Below are 27,790 nucleotides of genomic sequence, written 5' to 3' on the forward strand. Positions count from 1 at the left end.
TTTTGATTTCAACAAACTAAATCATTATCTGTATTTCCTCCCAAGGAGCTCAGATTTCATAAGCTGTCCCCAAATTCCAATGTGTTCCTGTTTTATGTATATAATAAGCATTTTTAAATTTCTTATCTAATTTAACAGATTTTAGTCCTATAACCTGACAACAGTCACTCAGACTGAATTTTTGTCACCTTTGGACAAGACACACACATTCTCCTAGCAATTGTCTCTGAATATCCTCAATTATTGTTATGATGCCCATGTCTAACCTGCCATAAAGGACACTCCTGGATTGTTTGCACAACACAACACTGAATTTTGCTTTTATACCAAAAACCTGTGACTGTCAGAAGATTTAGCACATACCTGGGTGCTCACATAGGCATGAGGAAGTTAAAGCACATCTTTCTTTATGTGACAAGCTACTGAAAGTCCAATTTGAGCACCATTTTTTTTATTATCAGCACCTCTAATGCTCATTATTAGAACCAACACTACCAAGATCTGAGTATGAAGGATATCAAAGAAGTTTCCAGAAGTATCTCTCAAGTCACTTGAAATTCTCTGGGAATGTTCAGTAACAAAATCAACAGTTCCACTTAGGGAAAAAGTGGAAATGTAAGATTCCAACACATTCCTAGGAATCAAACATGCATCAAATACACCTTAGGAGTGACATAAGAAATCATACATAATTCAGTGACATAACAAATCATACATCATTCCTAAGAACTCTCAAAATTTTTGCAGACCACTTATCATCTGAAGACCACTATCAGTATTTTGACCTAAAACCAACAAAATTCTTGACTGGAAACAAGAATTAAAAGGTTGGTGCACAGGCCCCTCTCACCTGCCAAACCTGACATGTGCTCAGACACTTTTTCCCCCCACAGTGCAATTCTGTAACTCTACAGCAGCCCTGAATTTCAGCAAAACAACAGGTTACTGTCAAAGTCTCTAAATTAATTCTTTTTTCTAACAATATTAGAAATATACTGTGCTCTTTCAAGGGTGAGGTAAGTATGAAAAGGCACCAACACAAATCCCAAGTGCTAAAGCATGCAGACATGTTTCAGTGTCATCCAGTTAGAGAACATAAAATTTACAGTACCTCAAATCTGTTTATAATCTGAGAAATGACTACAATAGCAGGATTTTCACACAAAATCAAGGTATTGTGTCACACTCCTTATGCTACTGATGGAAAGCAGAGCATTTGCAAGTTCTGCCAGTCCTAAAAAGAGATGCAAGTCACTCATGATGTAACCTGCTCCATGATACAGCTGGAGATGTTTCAAGTTCTTGGCCTTGGAGCACCGATGCATTTGAAGAGAGGATTCACCCAGCTCCCAGCTTGCCCTTTCTCTGAACAGTGAACAAACTCCTTGTGCACACACAACACTTCAGATGTGCCAGATCAATTTCTGACACAAATCAATGAGAGACACCAAACATTGTAGATGGCTTTAGTTTGTTCATTTTCTAGGCTGCAGCTTTCTCTAAAAAGGTTCAAAGAATTCACTGCACCGAAACATGACAGTGACTGTCCCAGATGCACAATTCCATGGTCCTGACCATTCAACAGCAAGAGGATTTAAGAACAGACTAACAGGTGATACTTCACTGCTTGCTCTCCCAGCTTTCATGTATTTGGAGTTCAGAAACATTTTTAAGTGTCTGTTGATAGATTTTCTCTCATGAGTTCTCAAAGTGCTTTTAAAATCCATATAAACTTGAACTTTCTTCCTGCAGATTTCCAATAAAAACACAACCTACAACTGATATAAATGGTATCAATGAGCAGTCCAAGGCTGTCCCTTGGTTTTCCTGTTGTTTCTGAGGTCAGGAGTGAACTGAAGGCTGCAGGAGGGGAAATGCTCTGAACACAGAACCTGGTGGAAGCCTGAGTATAAGCACACACGTGCACTTACCATCAGGTTCCTGAAGGGTCCTACATGGCTGCTACGGCCAGCTGGATCCTCCACTTGGTCTAAACAAGAAAGATACAGGAATGAAACACAGGGAAAGTGAAATGGAAACAATGACAAAAGAATAAATGAAGGGCAGAACTTAATATGTGTGTATGTGCTTTAGAAGAATTGTAAAAGAAAGATGCAAAGGAAAATGAATGAAATAAACAGATGGAAAGTAGGAACTTGTCTGCAGTGATGAAGATCAAAGAGGAATTCACCAATCTGTAATTTGTCTTGCAACCTTCAATAGGGTTCCTTTTTCTCTCCTCTCCACTTCTGATGATAGCTCAGCCTTCACACCTTTACAATCCCTTTGTAACAGTGCACAGGCCCAGGAGAACTCAGGCTGCTGCCATGGCCAGGGCATCAGCACTGCCACTAACTCTGGAGCAGCTCAGATAGCAACAGAGTAAAGTGTAAGAGAGGAGGAATCTTTATTTGCCCAAACTTCATCTTATTGATAAAACCAAGACACCTCTGAAGAACCTACAGTTAGCTGGGCTCAGACTTTTGTTGTTAACCAAACTACTAATGGGATTATTAAACCACAGAGTTATTTCTGGTGGGATGGAATAAGCCTACTCAGAAGCTGGGAGGGAAGACATTTAACACAGTCTTTCCATACACTTGGAGCTGAACTCTATAATTAAATATTGCTCAACTGTACAAGATGCCATTGTCTTTAATAAGCTTTAACTGCAGCACCAAACCTGTTCACAGTTAAGATCATTAAGGAAGAAGGACATTCACACCTGAGCTCAAACACTGCTTCAATCTCTTACAGAAATACAGAATGTGGAGACTTGTCTCCCCAAAATTCTTGGGTCAATAAGGGAAAAGAATCATTGGTATGAGCTGAAATTACTGTTACTTCTTTGAGATCTGTAGCCAACAACTCTAACTGCAGCTCAGTAACAAACCCATGAGTGCTAAAAGAGTACCACAGAAACCTGCCCAAATCCCAAACCTGACACAGAAACCTGCCCAAATCTCAAACCTGCCATAAAAACCTGCCCAAATCTCAAACCTGACACAGAAACCTGCCCAAATCTCAAACCTGACACAGAAACCTGCCCAAATCTCAAACCTGCCATAAAAACCTGCCCAAATCTCAAACCTGCCATAAAAACCTGCCCAAACCTCAAACCTGACACAGAAACCTGCCCAAATCTCAAACCTGACAAAGAAACCTGCCCAAATCTCAAACCTGACACAGAAACCTGCCCAAATCCCAAACCTGACACAGAAACCTGCCCAAATCTCAAACCTGCCATAAAAACCTGCCCAAATCTCAAACCTGCCATAAAAACCTGCCCAAACCTCAAACCTGACACAGAAACCTGCCCAAATCTCAAACCTGACAAAGAAACCTGCCCAAATCCCAAACCTGACACAGAAACCTGCCCAAATCCCAAACCTGACACAGAAACCTGCCCAAATCCCAAACCTGACACAGAAATCTGCCCAAATCCCAAACCTGCAAAGAAACCTGCCCAAATCCCAAACCTGCCCAAATCCCAAACCTGCCCAAATCTCAAACCTGCCCAAATCTCAAACCTGACACAGAAACCTGCCCAAATCTCAAGTCTCCAGGAAAACAGTGGAGAAGCTCCCTCAGAGACCCCTGGAAAGTATTTTTAGAGGACAGACAAGGGCAGCACTTGGCAAGGCTGTGGCTGAAGGGAAAAGACAAACTGACACATTACACTGACAATGTCACACAGTTCAATGTGTGAATCACAGTGTAATAACATAAACTCACTGGTTAACCCCTTGGAACTGGTTGAGATTAAAGTCTGCATCAATCCCATGCAATAGCTGCTACTATTTTATAAAACAACTTCTAATTATTTTCTCCTATTGAAAAAAAAAATCAGTATTTTGGCATTAAAAAGAATGGAATAAAGATTAAGTGAATATTCAAGCTAAAACATTCTATTGGAAAATTCAGCAGAAAACAACTGCACTATAATTTCTTTTGATTAATGGATTTTAACATACTTTTAACAATTTGAATTTTAATTTGAGAAACAGCTTGCTGTGCACCAGAATTCATCTGTTCTTGTATCTAGAGTGCTGCTTGATGTCATGCTTTTAAAAATAAATTCCTCAAGCCTTCAGATATCAGTAAAAATGTGATTAGTTGTTTGTTCTGCAGACAGGCCAGAACACATGAGTGCCTTTTTCACACACAGAATGCTACAACCAAAAGAACAGCAAAACTTGCTTCAAAAAATTAAATCTAAGTTGCACTGGCTGGAGGTGCTCCACAAAATGCAAAAGCTTTTAATTTTTATTTCTCTGTCAGTGTAAGATAGATAAGCTGTACTAGGAGAATTTCCCACTTTGGCTACAGATCATCCCAGGCACATGAAAATCTCCATTTTCAGTCCTGAATCTTGCTAAACCAGAAAATTTTAGAGGCAAAGTCAGCACATTTTAATTCCAGGAAGTCTAAGGGTGAAATTCAATACTCAGATCAATTTTTTAAACACCTCATTAACAGAGATGTCAATTAAATGTAAATGGCTCCACACACAATATCATTAAGAGGCCTATTTCAACAATGCTGTCAGGTAGGTATGAAAACCTGAAAAAAAAGCAAAATGTAAAAGCTTTTATTACCTTGTTTCCTTCAATCTGTCATCATTGTAAGTATTTGGTGGAGTGCACTTCTTGCAACACCATTATGAAGTTATCAGATACAACTCCTTTGTGTAGGCATAACTTGGATTGTTAAGCAAATGAAACACTACAATTGAAATGAGCTGTTCCACAATGTACAAAAACAATCACAACAGAATTTTAACCTCCAGCTCCTGAGAACCACAGGAATATTTCAGAGCTGCAGAAATCATGGTTCTGTTCAGTCAATCTGCCCAGACCTAATAAATCAAATAAAGCTGGAGAGGAAGAATACACACAGCTATGTAGTACAGAAAAGTCTTGTGAATTATCTACAGATTCTGGGCAAATGCAGTGAGCAAAGGTTTCTCTGTAATTTTTTCCAGCAGAACTTGCATCTTCTCTTCCATAAAAAGGCACTTTCAAGCTTACCCAGTAGGAGCAGGAGAAAGAGGAAGGCAAACTTCACAGCAATTCTATTAATACCAAACTGCCTGTTGTATAATGCTCCCCGTTAACAAAGAGCACATTTTAATCACTGCATTTTCCAAGCACAATACAAAAGGAGTGATGAACACCTTGGGAAGGTGTTTCAGGACACCTGAAGAGGTAAATGCTCCAAACTGTGCATGAACTATTGGTTCCAAGCACTAAATACCCTTTTTGCAGGGAAGAAACAGAGCCATGCACTGACAGAGACTGTTAAAGTGACATTTGCATAACAGATGAACTTGTTGCCATGGAAAGCATAAGAAAATTCTGAGCTGGGCTATTTAAAACACCAATTTCTGCAAATGTTTGGCAAAGTCTCCACTTTAATGATAGCACTGAAGATCATGTTACTGTGTCTCACCACAAACTTCTGGAATTATGGTAGAGTACAAGAAAGGTGAGGATGACACCACAGGTGTGCCATGCCAAGAGAAAGAAATGACCCAAGAGTTTGTAAAAAGCAGAAAGGAATGTATTGCCATTATAGAGAGTTTGTGAGACTACAAAATTTGACACTGTTCACAAATTTCAGATAAACAGATTTTAAAAAACTGGTGAAAAACTCTGAGTGGGAAGCCTGTGTTAAATGTGTGGGATTACACCAATCCCTACCAGCTGAACTATGAGCTGTCCCTGGTCTTCTTCCTACAAGTTACTTTTTGTAAATTAAATTATGTACCATAACTCTGCACCAGACAAGAGACAAAACCAGTTTATACTGTCTGCCAGAGTATGTCATCCACTCTTGCAGCATCTCATTCCAATCCCCAACGTGTTCTGCTTTCTGACTAACCTGAGTGCACAGCCCAGGAAGTCTTAAATTTACAGACTACAAGACTTCTAATGACTTAAGTAGTACAGAATGTCACCCAACAATTACAAGGCATGGCAAACAAAGGTTTAATTCCATGCAATTTTAACTCACACAAGAGCTGTGATGGAACAATTAAGTATAAATAATTAAATGGAGAGCTTTAATCCTAGCATGATTTGGAAATGTTATTTCTGCCCTTATGCCAATATTTGTAAAACAGTAGAAATGGGACACAAATATGGGATCAGACTTGCTCTAGACTTTTTCTATCACTCCAATTCTTGGTATTTTCCTGCCTCCCCTCATTCACTACAAATTTCCAGCAAGTTGCTCCATGGCTGCCACAGCTCCCACAGCCAGCCCAGGACAGAAAATATGATGAAAATTCTTCTCTGTACTTCTATTCCATCAGCTTTTGTTTTGCTAAGTATAAAGACAAAAGCAACAGCAAAAGAAATGTCAGCTGGCACACACACTTTCCAGAAATAACTGTTCTCTATATTTAGCCAGTTTTTATTTAAAATTCAGTTAAAAATAGAGCACCCAAATTGTGTATTTAATACCGAGAATGTCTAAATTTAAATCTTTGCTTTAACCAATCAGAGCTTTTATCTAAGCCCAGAAAATGTTGCTTCCAGTCACTAGTTTGTTCCAAAATGTTTGTGAAATGAAGTTACTCTCAGATAATTAGAAATACCACTTATATTGACAGCAGCATTTAAAGGTAATGGAAGTCCTCACACAACTCCCTGTTCTAGCAAGTTTTTAAAATGAGCACTGCTAGATCAGTCTGCCTTTATCTGTAATAAAAAACCCAAATATTTGTCATGGCCCTATTTGGTTCATTGAACATTTGAGAGGATTACATCAAAAATATTTGTGGTTTTAGCTAAGTTATCCTCAAAAGTAACCACTTAGGCCTTTACTGCCATTTTATTCTGCTCTTTGACAAACCAGGTATGCTCCAATTCAGCAGCAGTCACCCAAGTAAGTGACATTAAAAAAAAATAATAGAAAAAAAGGACTTTTGAGTCCACTGCAGACCCAGAGCCCTTCTCACACAGCTCATCAAGGTGGTGTCACTATCCACAGCAATTTTCCCTCAGTGCCACACATGAAAAGTTGTCACTGCAGGGAAAACCAACCCTGATGCAAATGTTTGCCTGAAGAGGGGTGCTGGCTGTGCCTGGAGAACACAGCTGTACCAATCCCCAGGACAGGGCTGCCTTTGTGTCCAACAGGGCCCAAGGATTACTGCAACAAGAGTCCCCACCCTGAGAAACAGGAGCAAAGCCTCTCACAGACAGTGCTCCCACCATGCTAAAGCTCCCAGGGATAAAATTAAACCCCTCACAACTGCACAAGGTCACACTCAATGTTTGCATTGACAGTCACTCAGATTTGTTCTGTTATTCATTTTATTCAAATTTTTCATGTCGTTTATGGTTATCATTTTCAGAATTTTTTCTCCAAGTATTCCCAGTAAATCACCCCTCTATGTCTTACAGTGTATTTCACCCACTCTTTGACATCCATCTCCAAATTTCTTTCCTTTAAGCTTACTCTATTTCTTCAGTACAGGTATGCAGTGTTTTTCCACCAGTCCTCATTTAAAATATTACAGCATCTTCTCAACTGGGTCTCCAACCTAGCAAAGAACATTAATTGTTAATAACCAGCTCCTGTCAGAACATATTTGCAGCATGAAAACTCTGCTCCTCTGTTAAATTTGAAAATATTCATCTCCTTCCAGCTTCAGAGTGACAAATCCAAGGTCATGTGGCAGAATATCACAGCAGGTCCTTTACAGAAGTAGATAAAATAGGATAATACTATGTTTACTATCTAAATTCATCACTTTAATGTACAACATAGTCACCAAAATATTTTTATCTGCTGGGAAACGGTGGAAGATTTGCTTCACTTCCTTGGTGAAACAAAGTGTTTCATTCATTTCAGCCACAGCCCACTGACGTTTCTTAGAGAAAGTTCTGTCAGCCCTCTCTGATAACATGAGATACACTGAATTATATTTCCAAAGGAACTGTAATCCTCCAGTTGCCCAACCAGCCCATTTCTCAAAAGGACTGTGCTACAGGACAACAGCAACAGTTGGTGCTCATGTTAACAAGACCAACAACAGAAGTTCTAAATTTATAAATGCCCCAAACCAGACAAGAGCAAGTTGCCATGTGCTTCACTTGTGACACCAAGCAAGGTCACAGGCTCATGAAGTTATTACAGGGAACAGCAACTTCTTCCATTTTTCAAACAGTGAAAACAAATCTCAGAGCACAAATATACTTGTCTTCTGCTCAGTTAACTGCTACATCTGAGATGAAAAGCTAATTTGATCTAAATGGGTTAAAACTGTAAGTTTTAGTTTTAAACAGTTTAGTTTAAAACAACCGAAACAGATTACAGACATAAAATGTCACTATAACATAACTTGGACAAATTTTATACCAAATTTGTCCAAGTTATGTTACAGTGACATTTCATTTCTGTTTTATACCAAACATCCACTAAGACTACAGAAATGTCACTGTAACATAACTTGGACAATTTAATGTGCAGGTGAGGAACCAGAAAATAAAACCAGCTCTGGTATCTGAGTGGGGTGACACCCAACAGTTCAGGATTTGAGAGCTCTGAGCTAAGCTGCAGCACAAAGTCCACTTTGCTTTTGCAATCCTGCCAAGGGTCTGTAGGATCAGAAACACTGCACTTGCTGCTCTTCACCTGCAACTTGAAAGGGAATATTTTGCAGGAAAGTCCATTTTTTTTCCTCAACTCATCTACTCCTTGGGAAAAGCCCAAGGCAACTTTCCAGACCTGGCTGAGGATCCAACCATGGCAAAGGTGGGGTTTGAACACTCTGATCCCATTTCCCAGCTGGACAGGTCAGCTCTCACTGCCCTGAGCTGTTCACTCCAGCTCACAGGCTGCATTTCACTGGCACCAACACAGGGATGTGTGCATTGCACTCAGCCCTGAATAATGGTGATGCCTGAGAAAATGTTCCCAAATTTCCATGAATTAAATCACTTTTACAAACAGCAGTCACACTGTTTCTGATGGACTGCCAAACAAAAGCAGATCTGTATCTGAGAGACTCCAGTGAGGCACCTGACTCTCAACAAGAGTTACAATAATGTACAGCTGACTACTCATTTCCATGGCATTCTGCAGCAATAATAATCAAGATGATGGATTTTCAGCTATTGAAATGCTCTCACTAGAATAATTTTATGTCAATCAGCACATTAATAACAGAGCCTCTCTGAAGTTCTGCAGCATTAATCATAGTCAATCAAAAGCTCTCACACAACTCTGATAACAAAGTGTAACAACAGAATTAACTCTTAACAGCTGGTAAACTCCTAAGTGCTCAGAAAGCTTCATTCTAAATAACTCTCAGGCATTGGTGATCCAAAGAAATATTGTGATTTTCCAGGGGAAAGTGTATAAAAGGCAAGTAAAATGGTCAGACATTGTTGAATTTCTTAGCTACAAATGCCACTGAGTCTTGTTTCAATAACTGATAATAAACCCAAGCAGAAAGTCAGTTTGCTGGAACATTAAAAGGCAAGTAAACACTTCTAGAAAATGGTCAGACATTGCCTAATTTCTTAGCTACAAATGCCACTGAGTCTTGTTTCAATAAGTGATAATAAACCCAAGCAGAAAGTCAGTCTGCTGTAACATTTCCTTGAGGAACTCAACACAGCAAGTGTAGAATTCTTCAGAACAGTCATTCCTGTCAATCTGTGTGAGGCTCTTGGCAGGAATGACAAAATAAATTGACAGATTGAAAAAAATAAATAGACTCTAGTTTTACAAATGGTTTTCCTTTTTGTTCATTCGAAAAATATAGAAATAAATAAATAATAAATAAATATTAATTAATAAATAAAAATTAAATATTTTAATAAATAAAAATTAAAATTTCTCTGCTATTTTGCAGGTTTGTAATGCAGTGATGTGAGAATCTTCAGACAGCTGACAAACACAAGTTACCTTCTGAAGGAGATTTTAATTAAAGAAAAGAGCTCTCAGCCACACACTCAAATGGAGCCTGCATGTCTTCCATGAATAAATCAGCTATGAAAACTTTGTGTGCACACTCCTGAAGTTCAATGTGATTGTTCACCACTGCACAATAAATCACATGGGGGATCTGCAGATAACACCTCAGTATATGATATTCCCTGTAAATAATGCAAGTAAAATAAATGGGCAATGCAAAATTATGGTAAATTGCAATAAAAAGTTTAGTACAGGTAATTATATAATATTATTCATATTAATTCTGATTGAATGGTTTTGAGAAGATGATGCACTAAAAAAAATCTAGAGGAAGGCAACAGAAATTATTAAGAGCTACACAAGATTCTTACTACAAGAACTTAAAGCCTTCCCTACATAAAAAGATGGTTCAAAGAGGAGGCAAATAAAATCAGAATACACTGAAAGTCAATAACTGACTTTACCTTGCACCCACCATAATCCCCAGAGCCTCCAATTGGGAAACAAAGCCTGAAGTGGGAGATTGCACAGGAGGGTCAGGAAGGCACAGAAAGAGCAAGAGTGGCTGGTAAAGCCTTGGCTCAATGAGGAACACAAAGCAATTGAAGAAAGGATTATTGATGTGAGCAAAAGTCACCAGATTTACTGAGATGTAAGGCAGGCAGCAGCTCATTGAGTTTGTTCTCTTATATTCTAAAAGCAACAGGTCAACTCTAAATCACCAAATCTTGAAGGAACAGAAAACATCAGTTCTTGTTTGTCTCTGGAAAACAGTGCCTATTCTGCTCTGCAGGAATTCATCCCCTTCCTATTTTGGAACAAATCCTCCAAATCTATCTCAAAGCTCTTCCCTAAAAAAGCAATCACCAAATTTTCTCCACAGAAGTGTTTAAACAATTCTATGAGTCAGAAGAAAATGGTCTAAAAAGTCTAGGGAATCCCAACACAAATATTTCTACAGGCAAACCAGTATTTCAACTTATTTTCAGGAAAGTCAAAACAGCATTTACTAAGAAAGGAGAATAATTTCCAAATGCAGTGGATTATTTTTAAAAAATAGCAGTGAAATATCAAACAGCTTTTCTTCCAGGTCATTCCTTGCTTCAAAGCTAATCCTGATCAAGTGAAAGAAAAAATTGATTAATAATAGAAAGTTGCCTGGTGCCTTATTTCACTTCCCACTGTGGATTATGTAACTGAAGACAGCATTAGCAAATTTGCTGGGAAATGCCACAACTGTGCTCTAGATATATTTGACTTTTTTAACTTGAGAAAAGCAGTCTAAGGAAGTATGACTAAAAATGCAAAAATATGAAAAAAATCCAGAACACTTTAGAATCTGAGTAACCAAACAACCCAGGAATTTTTTATTCTGTTAGGTAACTCCATAGACCTGCTTTAAGCAGAACTAAGTTAGCAGCTAGAAATACAGCTTGTAACAACCATGAAGGCCAGATTGTTATTTTAAGTCAAACACAAAAACCCCACAGAGATAAAGTAACAGCGTGTGCAAGGTGCTTGCAGTACTTCCAAAAGTTTATCCTTAGAAACACAGAGTTTAAGGGGCCAACACAGCAATTCAGTGCTGAAATTTTTATCTTCTTAAATGCAGGTAATTTATTTTTTTAATTCCTGAAATGAAGGCTTATTTTCTGCCATTCTTAATTGCACAGGCAGGAACAAGGCTGGAATGAGTGACACCAATTTCACTGTTGTGAAAGGCCAGAGCAGCTGTCCTGGGACTGGGGCACTGCTGCAGAGGTGAAGATGGGAATGTAAAGCAACACAAGTCTCCCTTTCAAAGGCCATTTCTGGGGATTAAAAGAAAACCTGCACTGCTTAGAAGACCTCAAATACATGAGTTATCCCCAGACAGATGCTTCTGTGAGAGATATGGTCCCTTGGCACCCAAATGGTGCTTCTGGAGTTGTAAAAACCTTATTGCAAATCAATGTGATTTGGGGAAATCAAAGTCAATTCCATTGTAGGACTTTGTTCCAGATGATCTTAATGACTTCTCCCTTCCTCCATTGTCTTTTCCCAGTCACTGGTTAGGAAATGTTGAAGCCTTGAGCTCCTATCAGAGTTTTTGATTAAATTTATTGGAAGTAGAGCTTAGATAACAATATCATTTCATGATACCCTTGCTACAAATGTACCACTCACACATCCCTCTATAAGCTACATTCCAACTCACACACAATCATTTTCCTCACAAGCTCTTTTCTGTTCAGAAACAAACTTTTAGACTTAGTCCAAGTACAAAGTTAATAAATTTGGGTAACTTAAATAACAGACAGACAATCACAGCATCACTTGACCATGATTTCCATTTGGGATGACATCCAGATGGCAATCCAAGGCCTACCTTTTATAAACAGGATGATATTTATGGCACTCTCACATACAGCTAATTATCTGGAACTATATGAGAATGCCTAAGAAATTATTAACAACAACAACAAAAAAAAAATAAATAAATAAAACCTGCAAGGATTTCTGCTATCACAGAATTTAACCTGTTTATTTCATCCCTTCAGGTTCATGTTCCCCAGCAGCAATCTGACACTGTTTCAGCAACAGCCACACTTTCAGACAAGAGAAAAAACACTGTAACTCTTAGGGTGACACAGTTTATTTACACGTGGGAAGCAGAAGCCTGAAGTTGCACTTTGCATTCACCTGATATAAACCAAGGCACAACGATTATTTGTAACAGCCAATAACTGATTTTAATTTACCCACCTTCACCTCACACTGCCTCTGGGTCAGTTATTATGAGCACCCCTACAGTTCATGCTCTGCCTGAAGCCCAGTAAGAACCATGGGAAGCAGCAACATTATTAATAGAACCATTGAAGGTAACAAAGCTTTAAAAGATTTATTAGCAATGCTTTGAGGTTTTAAAACCACACTGAACAATCAGCAGGGCTGTCCAGGACACAGGTGACCCTGGTGCAGGTGCTTTTCCTGCACTACAATAGCAAAATATTTCAGGAGTTGACACAAGTGTGGCTGAGAGGTCACTTGGTGTCACAAATCACTCCAGCTGCATTTTGCAGCTTCTGGAAGAATGAAATGGGAGATTTTCCCCCCATGGGGAGCCTGATGGCACCAGTGCAGCCCCCACAGCCCTCACTGAGGAGCCCCAGGGCTGCTGGACCTGAGGGGAACACAGAGAGGGCCTGAGTGCATCCAGAGACAGAAACAGGCACAGGAAAACAAACACTGCCCTCTGCTCTCCCCAGAAAAGGCTGTTTTAGAGGAATTACTGCCCAGCACGGAGCAAGACAAGCTTTCATCCTGAGTAACATCAGTATCTTTCTCCCTTCAAAACCAGACTTGATCTGCCACATAATCCACAACAGAAATGAGATTTTAGCCTTTGAGCCTGTGCAGCCTTAAAGCAGGCTACAGCCTGATAAAAACACTGGATATCTTTATGTATGACCATTGAAAAATGACCATCTTTTCCTTAAAATAAATACTTTAGCTACTGAAAAGTGACTTTTTTTCAGAAAGATTGAGTCTGAAGCCAGAGGCTTCATGTGCTCTGTTGATGTTACCGCTCACTGCTACAAATTATTCCTGTCACATGAAAAGCAAGAAACACCTGGATGACACAATAAAACATCCACACTACTCCTCTCAAGGACACATGAACCCAACTTGCAAAGTGAACCCAAGCTGTTCCCTTTTCAATTCCCTTAGAAGGAGAATTAATGAAAGATCTTGTGCTAATGCATTGATTGAGCAAATTTCCCTACAAGCTTGGCAGGCAGCACATTAACTACAACCTGGGAGAAACAATGGTAAGTATTTAACAAAAAAAAAAATTTCAGAAAATGCAAAAGAAATAAAAAAACCAAATCTCAGCTATTGCACTGGCAGCTGCTGGCTCTGAACTGTGTAGTTAAGGCAGCAATGACAGCTTGCTTCTGATAAATCCTGTGATGGCACCCAGTTCAAGTTCAGGTTTTCCTTTTTGGGGGCTGCATTCCCATCCCTCAATACTTTGTCATCCTACTGAATTTCTTTCCACATCTCAAATGCACCTGAGGAAGATCACAACGGTTCCAATGTATGAAAACAAATGCAATGAGTGCATTTTTCCTGCAGGATTTCTGAGCTGCTGTGCATGGCAGAAGGAAGATGTAGGAGATTTATTCCAGCTAAGAAAAGCTACAGCCAAGCCAGGCAGGAGCCATCAAACACCAGCACCTGGGGACTGTAAAGCAGTTGGAATGCAGAACACAAACCCAAACCATGCAGGAGGGAGCTGGAGGAAATGCCAGGTGCCATCCCAGATGCACCTAAAGCAGATGATGGTGCCTGTGTCAGGGATCATGGCACTCAGGGCAGCTCAAGGTCAGGGTCAGCAGCTCCAGGCTCAGCCACAGCTCCAGCCTCTGCTGACTCACAGCACAGCACAGAGAATTCCACCCTTCCTTCAGAGAGAGGATTCCTCCTGCACCATGAACAGGGACAGCAGTGAAAGCCTCCATTTGTAATGGAAGCCCATTTTAATACCTATGGCATGGGCACCTCTTCTGTCAAGGGCTCATTACACAGATGGCAGAACAAGGTGATTTGTCAAATTATAAATATCTAAACTCTAATCCAAACCATCTATGTCATATCTAACTTATGTTCAAGCACAAGACCTAAGATGCATTAAAAATTCAAAAGGATATTTGTTTTACTGAATACAGAATAATGAGGAATTTTATCTAATAACTACATGGTCTGCATCACTAAATCATAATACATTTCTCAAATCATGTCTTATCCAGTCATTCCTAAGGTATTGAACTGTGACTTTACTTTTCTGGAAAGTATGTTCCTAAAAGACACACACAGTCAAAGTTATTAGAATTCAGCAATTCTTCCTTGGTTATATTTTCTTTTCAATATGTAAAACAACAGTGTGCAACACAGGCCAAAATAAAATTTAAAAATAACTGCATGATCTGTATCATAATACAGCTCTCAAATAATGTCTTGTCTAGTCATTCCTAAGGTATTAAACTGTCACTTTTTTTCTAGAAAATGTCTAAAAGACACACTCATTCACAGTTATTAGAATTCAGCAATTCTTACTTAGTTATATTTTCTTCCCAATATGTAAAACAACAGTGTGCAACACAGGCCAAAATAAAATTTAAAAATAACTGCATGGTCTCTATCATAATACAGCTCCCAAATAATGTTTTGTCCAGTCATTCCTATAGTATTGAACTGTCACTTACTTGTCTGGAAAATGTGTTCCTAAAGGACACACTAATTCACAATTATTAGAATTTAACAATTCTTACTCGGTTATATTTTCTTCTAATATGTAAGACAACAGTGTGCAACATAGGCCAAAATAAAATCTAAAAAATTTATTGATCTGTTTAGGTCACTAATGAATTCAAATTTCACAATCCCCTGGAGGAGCTCCTCTGTAGCAAGTTTCTTAAATTGCTATTTAATTTAATTATTACCTTAATAATGACTCTCAATTTTTCACATACATAAAGTTAAATCACAAAAAAAAAAAATTCTTCTCCTTCTGTCCCTTTGTATCATACAATTAGAACTATCTATTTTTAATTTAATTACTTTTCAATCATGTTCATCATAATTTCCTTTATTTCCCCAAAGCCCTCAAGTCCAGGGTTAAGAAGCTTCCCCATCCAAGGATGCAGCTGAATCTACAAAACCAGGGATATGAGCAGAAACCACTCTGGAATCCTCACTGCAGGAAAAAAAGTGTTTATTTCTTGAAAACAGATTGCTGTGAATTGCAAATATTAGCAGATGTTACTATAAACACTAAAAAACTGAGAGTAAATGCAAAGTAAAAAAAAATCCAATGAAACCTGTAAATAACAGAACTATAAAATGTCAAAATATCCAATGAATTGCCTTATCATTTTAGAGCTGAAACTTTAACAATTCAAATCAACTGAATGCTGAGAATTCAGTCTTTCTGCTTCATGAGACAAGGGTATAACTCCATAAATAGATTATTCTTGGTTGTTCTCAAATGTTTCATGAATATTGTGCTTGGAGTTGGTTTTTGCTGGGTTGCTTTTTATTCAATATCTGTGAGCCTCAGTAAGGAGCTTGTGTTTATAAAAAGGGAGAAAAGATTTACTGTTCCCAATTATGAAATCTGTAAAATCCATAACAGTTAAAACACAAAACCTAAAAAAGAGCATAAAATCAAAACCCAGAAACCAAATTAGTTTACTGGTATATTTACCTATAACTTCATGAATGCAAATCAAACTTCTATGCCATGAAAAATAACCTTAGAAATTATTCTGTCTGGCTTTGCTGATTTATCATATAATCAAATTCTTGCAGGTTGTTTTTCTAGCTTTTCAGGTAAATCATAGGCACACAAATTCCATGTGCTAAAATAATGCAGATTTAGGGAAAAAATGCAATACAGCCTGTAATTTACCAAGTGCTTCTAATATATGTGCTAAATATGCTTTTTCATTATAAAGTAAAACTCAGTGCTTGAATTTCAGCTTGTATTTCCTTAACCTATGAAATACTGTTCAAAATAACTGTGTTGCACTACAGTTACAGCACTCGCTCCTCAATCTCAAATAAAATACTTACACAATAATGTTTTCAATATCTGACCTTGTTTCCAATCTGAGTTCCAGTCATCTGCACTACCTGTAAGATCAGGAGCTACATTTTAAGTTTAAAAAATTATAATGATTATAATGAACTTTTTTCAGTTCATTTCTAGCTTCTTGAGAATATCAAAATGTACATACTCCAAAATGTACATATTCCCATGCAATAAGAATTGATACATCCGTGCTGCAACTGAATATTTCCATTTTTTATATCTAGACCCTGTAAGTCAAGGCTTTGTTGTGATTTTGGCCTAAAACGTTAGGCAAAATGTCAGTTATATAAGGCCACGCGTGGAGGCACACGCGCTCTAAAAAACCCTGCTGCTGAATTAGTAATGGAAAAAATAAAGGATGTCTGCTCTGACATGCGTATTCACAGAGGGAACAACGCGTTTATAGCACCCCAAACTCTGTCCCACCCTCCCTCCCCGGCCCAAGTCAGCCAGGAGCAGCCATTCCCATCCTGCCAAATGCCAGAACCAGCAAATCGGCCTAGAAACAACAAGAAATTAAAAACTGCAGGGGAAGAACAGGAGGGGAATTCTTCATTGGGCTCAGCCTCCCCTTCCCACAGGATCGGAGCGGGCCCGGGCTGGGCCGCGACCTCCACAGCGGGACCGGCCCGGGCTCGGCTCCGCTGCCCGAGGAGAGAGCGGCGGCCGCGGGCCCGGGCTGGGCCTGCCAGGGAGGGATCGGGGCAGCTCCGGGCTCGGCCTGCCAGGGAGGGATCGGGGCAGCTCCGGGCTCAGCCTGCCAGGGAGGGATCGGGGCAGCTCCGGGCCCGGGCTCAGCCTGCCAGGGAGGGATCGGGGCAGCTCCGGGCTCAGCTCGCTTTCCCAGGGAGGGATCGGGGCGGCCCAGGAATCCGCTCCCTTTCCAAAGGAGGGATCGGGGCAGTCCCGAGCTCAGCTCCCTTTGCCAGGGAGGGATCGGGGCAGCCGAGCTCAGCTCGCTCTCCCATGGAGAGATCGCAGCACCCTGAGCTCAGCTCCCGCTGCCACGGAGGGATCGAGGCAGCTCCGAGCTCCGCTCGCTTTCCCAGGGAGGGATCGGAGCACCCCGGGCTCGGCTCGCTTGTCCAAGGAGGGATCGGGGTACCCCGGGCTCAGCCTCCTCCTCCCGCATGTGAAAAGCGGCCCCGAGCTCCGCTCGCTCTTCCAGTGAGGGATCGGGGCCCCGAGCTCCGCTCGCCCTCCCAGTGAGGGATCGGGGCACCCCGGAATCCGTCCCCTTTCCCAGTGAGGGAGAGGGGCACCCCGGGCTCCGCTCGCTCTCCCAGTGAGGGATCGGGGCACCCCGGAATCCGTCCCCTTTCCCAGTGAGGGATCGGGGCACCCCGGGCTCCGCTCCCTCTCCCAGTGAGGGATCGGGGCACCCCGGGCTCCGCCCGCTCTCCCAGTGAGGGATCAGGCCGGTCCGGACTCCGCTCCCTTTCCCAAGAAGGCACCGCGGCTGCGGCGGGCTCGGCCCCGGCCCCACACGGGATCGCAGCGGCTGCCGCGGCCCCGCGGGCGGAGCGGGCCGTTCCCCGTGCCCGCCGCCGCCGCCTCTCCCAACTTTTCCAGCCGCAACTTCCACGTTCCGCCCGCGGCGCCGCCGGCCGGGCCGCGCCGGGCTGGGCCCTCCCCACCCTCCTGTCTCGGGCCGCGGAAGGTCACGGTGGCCGCGGGCCGGGCTGCCCCGCGCGCTGGCGGCGGCGGGGCCGGTGCGCTCCGTACCTCTGCGGGCCTTCGGGGAGTGCCGGCGGCTGCGGGCGCTCGCTCGCTCCTCCTCGATCGCGGCCGCTATCGCCGGGTCGTCCTCGCCATTGTACCACACCAACAGCTCCTCTCCCGCCGCGATTGGCTGCCGGGACACAACACAGGGCGCGCGGCCAATCAGAGCGCGCGTTGTTGGCGGGGCGGGGAGCGGCCGCGGCGGCGCCCACGGCGCTGCTCCCGCCGAGCCTCGAGGGCGCCGCCCCGCGCGCCGCCTGGCGGGCGGAGGGCGCAGTGCAGGGAGCGCCGCGGGCCGCGCCGGGCGCACGGGGAACAGCAGCGAGCGACCAAAACAGCCCAAAATAACCCAAAAAACACCCAAAGCCAACCCAAAACCATGCAGAAACAACCCCAAAACTCATCATGGATTGTAACACACACACACGGAACAGCAGCGAGCAACCAAAACAGCCAAAAACACCCCAAACCAACCCCAAAACCTCTCACATACAGAACAGCACCCAAACAACCAAAACAGCCAAAAACACCCCCAAAACACCCCAAAACTCATCATGGACTGTAATACACACACACGGAACAGCACCATCACACAAAACAGCCAAAACCACCCCAAAAACAACCCTAAACCAACCCCAAAACTTCACAGACACACACAGAACAACAGCAAGCAACCAAAACCAGCCAAAAACTACCCAAAACAACCCCAAAACAATGCCAAAAACAACTCAAAACCTCACAGACACACACGGAACAGCACCAAACACACAAAACAGCCAAAAACAACTGAAAAAACAACCCCAAAAACAACCCTAAAACTCATCATGGACTGTAACACACACACAGAACAGCACGCAAAACAGCCAAAAACACTTAAAACAGCCAAAAACACCCCAAAACCAACCCAAAACCTCACACACACACACACAGAACAGCACCAACACACAAAACAGCCAAAAACAACCCAAAAACTCATCACAGACTGTAACACACACACAACCCCCGGAACACAAAATATCATTAAAAAATCACCCCCAAAAAATTCACAGGAAAACACAGAAAAACTCCACAAAAGTGACAAGACAAAAGATCAGAGAAACACTGAAATAAAAGATAAACCCTAAAAATGTCAAAAAATAAAAGACTAGAAAAAAAATCACAAAAAAGTCAAAATCGGAAAAAAAGACAAAATCTCAAAAAAACCCAAAAATCATCAAACCCAAACTTCCCCTCTTTCTATTTGTATCCATTGATCTTTGGCCCAACTACAGTTCCTGACAATACAGAGGTAATATTAATACAGTTTTAGTTAATATTACTATAGTTAATTATTAATATAGTCTTTGTATTAATAATTAATACAAAGTTGTTGTTATTATTATTATTTTTAGCATGAACTTCCCAGCTGTAATGTCCCAAATTGTGGTTTTTCCTCAAATAGTGATACTGATTTAAATCCTAGTGCTCACTGTTCTGAATATTATATATAATATATTGTTAAAAAAAAAGGAAAAAAATATATTGTTTAAAAATATATATATATATACATACACTGCTAATTCTTTCCAGAGAGCAGCCATGTTGGGACAAACATACCCACCTTACACAAAGCTTTAAATAACATTAATTAATTATAATATAATAATAATTTACTGCTCAGGCAGCCACTACAGCTGGGATCTGGAACAAATTCTAAAGATCCAGGAAAAGACTGTCACAGTGGGTTAATGGGAATACAGATAACTAGAACATGTTTAATAAATACACTTCAACACAAAAATCAAAGCTTTGCTTGCCATTCCAAATTATTTCTATTCTTTTTAATCAAATTTTTAAAAAATCACAGACTAAATTAGTCCAATGGGCATCACTGCAAATGCTACTCATACTCCCAGCACTGCCAACAAAAGAAACTTTATTGATCAGTTCATTTCCCACACTCCTTAAAATATCAGACTCAAACTAGTAAGTCCCCAAGGTGGCAGACTGAAGATTTTAATTTTTTAAATCTTCCTCATTGTTTCTCCATTTCCTGAAGCATTTTACCCAAAACCAAGAAAAATTTAAATGCTTTAACTTCAATTCTCCTTTTTCAGGGTTAATGAATGAACACGGGGCTGGTGGAGACCAAATCCTATTTTCAGTCATTACATCAGAGCCAAGGTTGTCCTCAGATTGTTATTTCCAGTCTGAATCCAAAGGGAATTTTGTAGCAAGAAGAAAATGAGGATTTCTTTCTTCTACAGCCCATTTTTAGTGGGTCTCACAGCACATGATAAAGGTGATAATTATCATCATACCCCCAGACACTGGAACAACAAGAGGTGCAAGATCCCAACAAGCAAGGGAAGAGTAAGTTATAACACAAGCAAAGCCTATGGCTTGGCTTCCTTCAGTTCCAGAGGCCTGATAGGATAAATAGAGGCAAAATTATTTGCATGGCCTTGGAGGTGGTGAGCAGCAGTGTTGTCTGATGCAAAAAACCCTTTATCATCTAAAAAAACACAAAGATCTGGATGAGTTTTCAGGCAATGCAAACACAGGGTGGTAATGAACAGTAATTTGTTGGCTGCATGGCTGGAGCTAAGGTTGAACTTGATGAATTTAGTTTTATTGTGACTGCTCTAGAATCTCAATTAAGCCCTGTAACCTTGTAGTTCTAAAATGAGATGCAGCAGCTTCAAAATCAGACAATTAAAGCTGCTCCCTCATAGAGCAGGACTGCACTGAGCAAGTGCCACTTGTGCCACCACTTTTCCTCCTTGTGACAACTCCACAGCCCAACCTCCTCCAAACTATTCCCTACAGAGCCTTGGTGCAGCAGTGTCACACTGGGACAGCCTGGCTAAAAAAGGGATGAATTTTGGGAAGGTTGATTAGGTTAATAATCCCCACACACTTTTTTGTGCTTTTTGTTTTAACTGCAACATTTAATTGTCCTTAATCTGCGTATTTCCTTTATAGTAACTTCAAAATTTGTTATTTTCAAGAGTAATATCCCAACAAGTTATTAACCTAACCCAAGTAACCTTAGAGGTTTCAGCACAATTAATTGTGCACATTCAAGCACTCTAATGTGCCTTGTACAGACTGAGACAGGCATTTGCCTGCCCAACCTCATCAGAGTTTCTATTTTTCACCACAGACACAGCATTTTACTGCGCTGTTGTGCTTCTGCACCTGGGTGTGGCCTCATCTCACCAAACAAAACCCAAGTGAGCAGTCTGACATTTACCTGAGTGAATTTCACACTCTACAACCCAACATTTTGTTGCTCTCTCCCATGTAACAGGGAGGATCTTGAGGTGTTGTAAACCTGTTGGGAAAAACAATCTTCCACAAGCAAATTAATTTCATTTTAATCAGGGACAGTTCCATAGCCAAGCTTCTTCAGAAGACTTTTTGAAACTGAGTTTTCACTGTATTTTACTTTTTCTAGAACTTTCAGAACTGGAATTTTTGCAGAACAGCACCAGAGAGAGAGCTCCTCCCATGAGCAGGGGCAGGAAGAGCTGAAACTGCATCACGAGTTTAAGCTGCTCCCTCACAGCTCTCACCCAGCAATCCTGGGGAAAGCAGATGCAAAGCAGCTCAAAAACACCCTCAGCCCTTCAGCAAAGATGAAGATGGAAGAGAAAAACATTTGCTTGTGCTCAATCACAAGTTCTATTCCATGACTATTCATTGAGAGCAGGGAACTGGGAAGTTAAAGCTCTACAGTTCTGAGGTTCTGCACCAAGCAAATTTGGACTTTGTTATTTCAGCAATGAGGCCTGGAAATCAGCCTGTTTAATTTACAAATTAAAAACCTACAAAAAGCTAAATAAAGTACTGATAAAGTTCTGCCTGAGGAGATGGTGTAGTCACCATCCCTGGGGGTGTTTAACAAAGCCTGGATGTGGCACTGGGTGCCAAAGTTTAGTTGAGGTGTTGGGGCTGGGTTGGACTCGATGATCTTCCAACCTTGTGATTCTGTAAAGGAAACCTCAGGAAAAATAAGACCCCATGACTTTACTTTCAATGCTTCAAGGTAAAGCAGAACAAAATTACACACAAGCCACTTGAATTCTCCTTTGGGGGTAAATAAAACCTGGGCTGTTTATTTGTCAGCAAGTGGAACTCCCCATAATTTATGAATTATGATAAAGATCAGGAAAGAACCATGTGTTCATATCTGGGCTGGTAAATTTACAGCAGTTTGAAATGGCAGTGTAGAGATGCTAACATTATATGCAAAAGATAAAGACATTTAAGATGTTCTTTATTATGTGCCTTCCTTTGTCTCAGTTAGCAGTAAGGTGTGACTGGGATAAAATTCATCAAATTGCAAGAGACAACAGTCAAAGGAACAAAAGGATATTCCAGCGCTGAGACAAGGTATTTGTTATTCTGTCAGCAGTGCTCAGCCTCTTTTAGCGTTACAGTTATTTTCTGAAGTGCATGATCATCCATCAAATAAACAAATTTTAAATATGTGAATGCTTGTCTCTGCCAGGACTGAAACATTGCAGAAATATAAAATGTTAGAGTGGCTCCAAAGACACACCTCTATTAATGAGCTAGTGGAATTGTGGGCAAAGGGAGAAGAAATCCAAGCTGAAGTGTCTGGAGAAATCAAGGCTGGCTACAGGGTCATATTTGGAGCCTGTCTCTGTGAATAACACTGCAGAGAAGCCACCAGTCTGGCTGGCAATAGTGAACCTCTACTTGAATACAAAGTTCAGAAAATGTTTAGAACACCCAAAAGTATTTTAAATAAAGTCAAGCTACACACACTCACTGCTAGGAGGTCTTGATCAGGGATTCAAGAAATACTTTTGAGCTACAATATTCTTAACATGCTCCACCATTATAGTTAAACCATTTTTTTTTCTTGATTTGGGAGATAAAATGCTCCAGGAATTACACCCTTTTCCCTGCCTTCCCCTCACTCTCTGAACAAAACCAAAATGGTATAAAACCATGAGAAATGGTTTCATGGAGCTACCCACAGAAGTGTCTTGACAGCCAAACTTTGTCAAACAATGCACAGACCATAAAAATAACTGATTCCTGCAAAAACATCCTCAGCAGGAGTCTTGGTATCTATAAAAACAGAAAAATATTTTATATACTGTGTAGTTTATTGCTCTAGTGTGCATCAAATTTGGTGCTACAGCAAATCATTACTCAATAAGACAGACTTAGTGTTGAAACACCCAGTAGTTTAACAGTAAATCTGATGTCAAATGTATTGGCAGATAAGGATTTATACCAATGATGTGTAGCATTTGCAGTGTTTTAAATATGTTCCATAAAACGTTTCAAACTCTGTTTAATACAAATATACATATTATATATTTTTATATATTTATATTATTTATATATATTTATAGATATATTATAAACTTATATATTTAATATAAATTATGTATTATGCATATTTTATATACTCTATATTTTTATATATAGTATATATAAAATGTTTTAAACTCTTTAATATAAATATATAATACAGATTTTTATATATTATATATACCATATATATTATACATATCATATATATTATATACATTATATATTTATATATTTTATATAATTTATGTTATGTTATACTATGTTATGTTATATTATACCATATTATACTATACCATATAATATAATATAATATAATATAATATAATATAATATAATATAATATAATATAATATAATATAATATAATATAATATAATAATATATATAATATATAATACATATTATGTATATATAATATATTATATATTATAGTATATATAATAGCATATATAATAGTGTATATATATGTGTATATATATATATGTATGTATGTATGTATATATATATATATATATATAAATAGTAAGAAAAAAGTTTTTTAATGAAGCAGAATAAAAAGTATTGAAAATAAAAGACACCAAACAAAGCAGCAGCTGTTCAGGCAGTGGTACCTTTAAGCTCTTGTAGTAAATGGTCCTGTTGATCTCCAGGGGGAAGAGGTTCTGCTCCTTCCCCGAGCGCGCCCAGTTGATGTAGCGCAGCCAGTTGCCCTTCTCTGGGTCGGTGGCATCCACACACATCCAGCCCAGGTTGGGGTAATACACCTGTGGGAAGGCACAGGGACACCTGCTCACACCACAGCACTGAAATGGGGCATTCTCTGAATCCTTCCCTCTCAGGTGTAAGGAAGGTATTTTGTGCTGTTCTTGAAGATAAGGAAAGCCCCGTATCTGTCTCTCGAGGACCCCAAGGCTGTCCCCATGACAATGTGATGGAAGGAGAGAAAATTAAAAGATCCAGACTTTAGCTGGCTCACAGAATGATGTGGCTCCTTGTTCACCTATTGGGAACTTTGTTTCTCTCTTATGACCAATGGGCGGTGAATGTGTCTGTTAAGTGAATGTAAATATCTTGAAAAACTTTAAAGGCAACTCTCAGGATCTCTAGTTGGTCACTGAGGCCCCCAGATGTGTCACAAAGTCTCTTTTCCCAGTCTGGCAGTCGAAGAAGGAGTCAGAGCTCTTCATTTCTTGGTCTCAAAGTTGTTTATTGCATCTTGTTATTAAAATTCTTTCTCCTGCCCAGCCGAGGTCCATCCAGCAGGACAGTCAGAGGCACTCTGCCTGCCCCCGGGCAGTGTTATCTTTTTATACTAAAAATTACATATGCAATATTTACAATTACTTTCCAATACTGTGGGAGAGCTAAACAGATATGGAAAATATGTCTAAATGTAGTTATTGATTACTTTTATATATATATTTATAGATATATGTATGTATAACTGTACTGTGTTTTTATATTATTATGGGTTTTCCATAAACCAAAATACTTTTTTGCTTTTCTAATTTACAGAATATTACAGTCTCACTTACAGAACATTGTTTAAAGGCCTTGTGCACTGTGAGAAGGAAAATAGCTCCAACTCCTCTCCATAACACTGTCTTGAAGTGATTCCTGTACTACAATAAAACCCACTCAGCACAGCTGTGCCAGTCATTCTGAACAGCACTTCCCTCCCTTTTCAGACACTTGTTCTCACTTTCCCAACTGTGGCTTTTCACCAGTAGAAAAGGAAAATATGTTCTCTCCTCAGATACAGAGGAATACTGACACACACAACTTGTATTTTTCACAATGAGCCTCTGGTATGACAGTTCAGCACCATTAAAATTGACTGGAGATGCCAGTTTTTGAAGCCTTATTTTTAAATTCAGATTAATTTGACTAAAGAAGCAAATGGAACACTTGTGGAAAAGGTTGTTCCTCAAGGTGAGTGTCTGAGCTGCTCCTACACATCACCATCCTTCTACAAACCATATTTTCTACCAGTTCAGATTCTGGACTGGTTTCAGGTATCAGCATATGAGACCAACTGTTGCAGTCTCATTTTAGCTGCCTTTTTCTAACTCTAAAATCACTATTAAAACAACACACAATTAATCTGGAATCTAACAAGGGTTTTCATTATCCCCTGCATTGTAAAAACAAATTGTAAAAATATCCACCATGAACATTCAGCATCCAGCACTGAGAAACACAATTGTAAGGTCAATAATTTACTTGACTGATTTCATCTCAGCAAATGTTCCTGTAACAGATCAAAACTGGAGATACCTTCTGCAGTGGAGTTTGTGATAGCATGAGCTCAGTACAACAAACATTATACTTGAAAATTGCATTGCCTTTTTAAAGGGTAATTTGCATTTATGGCAATGTTCTAGATCAATTCCTCTGATAGAGGTTAACTCTAAGCTCTGTGTATGTTTTTAGTGTTTCAGGGAATTCCATTTTTGCAGACAAGGGGACAGAAGGATGGATGACCATTATCAGTGTTCCATGTTCCAGAACATTCTATTCCTCAACCCCTCCCCTCCTTGACTATTCACTTTGCTAAAACCATGTCCTGTGTCTGCCTTCAGAAAGACTGAAGAATCTTTGGAAGTGGTTATGAACTGCCTTAAAGAGACTGTAAAAGGGATTCAGCTCCAGATTATGGCATTTATATTTTGAACTATAAATTTATTTACATATATTTTACAGTGGAGCTTCCAGAGCTGTTCAGCTGCCCAGACAGCACTTGCTTCAAGGCAAGCCCAGCACAAGAAACACTGCAGCACTTGAGAACTCTTACAAAAACTCCAAAAGCTGGTCTTCAAAGAGCTAAATGAGGAGTGATGTGGCTTCCTTTAGAGATTCCACATCCTCCTAATTTCCCTGATTTCATAAGCAGTTGACAGCACTCAGTTGCACTCAGGGTTGAAGCCAACAAAGAAAAGATCACCAACAAACTCTTAAGGGCAACTGTGATCCACACACAGCATGCAAGAAATACAACAATTTCAAACAATGCCAATGGTTTATAAAGCTCTGTAATTCAGAATAGTTGTTCTATCCAAGTGTCTATAAATAACCATTACTAATGGCAGTGACAGATGGCAATTACCTTATATCAAGTTTATTTCTAAAATATCTGGAAAATTAAAAGCTAAATAAAAAATATTGACCTGGTGACAAGCACATTTTCCCATTTACAAGCTGTTTCTTACCTCCCACATGTACACATTGCTCTTAACTTGAGATCTTTTTTTCTTGTCACCAACAAATGGTCCAAACTTCTTGCCTTTCAAAATTGATTTTGTTGCCCAGACACCTGAGGAGACAAGTAACAGGAGTTAAAACTAATCTAAGCAAATCTACTCAGAATTCATATTTTTAAGATTATTAGATGTGTCTGTCTTGGACTGGGGAGCTGTCCACTCAAATACACCAGACATCATCTCTACCCAGCACAGGAGGGCACCAGGCTTTCACAGCAACTCAAATTTATGTGAGTCACTGAAAACCTTCATTCTCTTCTCACAGCTGCAGCACTCACCAAGCCGAGTCTTGTCAACAGCAGATGGGAAGAGCCTCACATCCTCAGGAAGGCCCCTGAGCACGTGCTCAGGAACATCATCCAAGGTCTCCACAGCAACAGGGGAGTCACTTGTGTTCTACAAGTCAAAAAGGCAATCACCATTAACAGGCAGAACAGCTACACAGCAGGTGATCAACCCACAGGAACTTCAAAACCTTCTGACTTGCAATGACAGTAAAATTTCCAAACTCACCGTGCTGTGGATGATTTCACATATATTAGCAATCATTTATTTCCCTTTTTCCAAGAATGGCTTCCAGGCATGCTCAACCTAACAGTCCCCCAAAAGCAATCCAAAATAGTTTCTTATCTTGCCTTATGTGACAAAGTGCCACTTGTGAGAAAGACTGAAAAGTAACTTAAAGAGAAAATCAAACTCAAAGTTCCAAGAAGTGCATACAGTAAAAAATCTGAAAAGTGACTGGCTCTGCTGATTGAAGTGAGTGTGCTGCAGTAAATTAACCACTCCAGAACCTGCACTGGGGATACACCACCCACTCACTACAGCAGAAGGAGGTTCTGTCTGGAACAGGGTAACAAAATGCTCTCCTTGCAAAGCTGTCAGTGCTGAATGGAGGGGAT

General features: G+C 40.1%; 1 protein-coding gene across 2 annotated transcripts in view; it reads right to left on the reverse strand.

Moving 5' to 3' along the window:
- Positions 1-27,790, reverse strand: part of PRDM2 (PR/SET domain 2) — a 59,758-nt gene that overhangs the window by 18,763 nt on the left and 13,205 nt on the right. The window contains exons 3-6 of one of the 2 annotated variants that reach the window (XM_063176947.1): positions 27,167-27,284; positions 26,838-26,941; positions 24,240-24,392; positions 18,296-18,422 (exon numbers count right to left, since the gene is read on the reverse strand). In XM_063176947.1, the coding sequence (XP_063033017.1) occupies positions 18,296-18,422; positions 24,240-24,392; positions 26,838-26,941; positions 27,167-27,284 (502 nt within the window). Of the gene's footprint in view, positions 1-1,931; positions 1,986-18,295; positions 18,423-24,239; positions 24,393-26,837; positions 26,942-27,166; positions 27,285-27,790 lie in introns of those variants that run through there. The other variant, XM_063176948.1, reaches the window with a different exon arrangement.

The sequence above is a fragment of the Melospiza melodia genome, chromosome 26 (assembly GCF_035770615.1).
Source record: "Melospiza melodia melodia isolate bMelMel2 chromosome 26, bMelMel2.pri, whole genome shotgun sequence".
NCBI lineage: Eukaryota > Metazoa > Chordata > Aves > Passeriformes > Passerellidae > Melospiza > Melospiza melodia.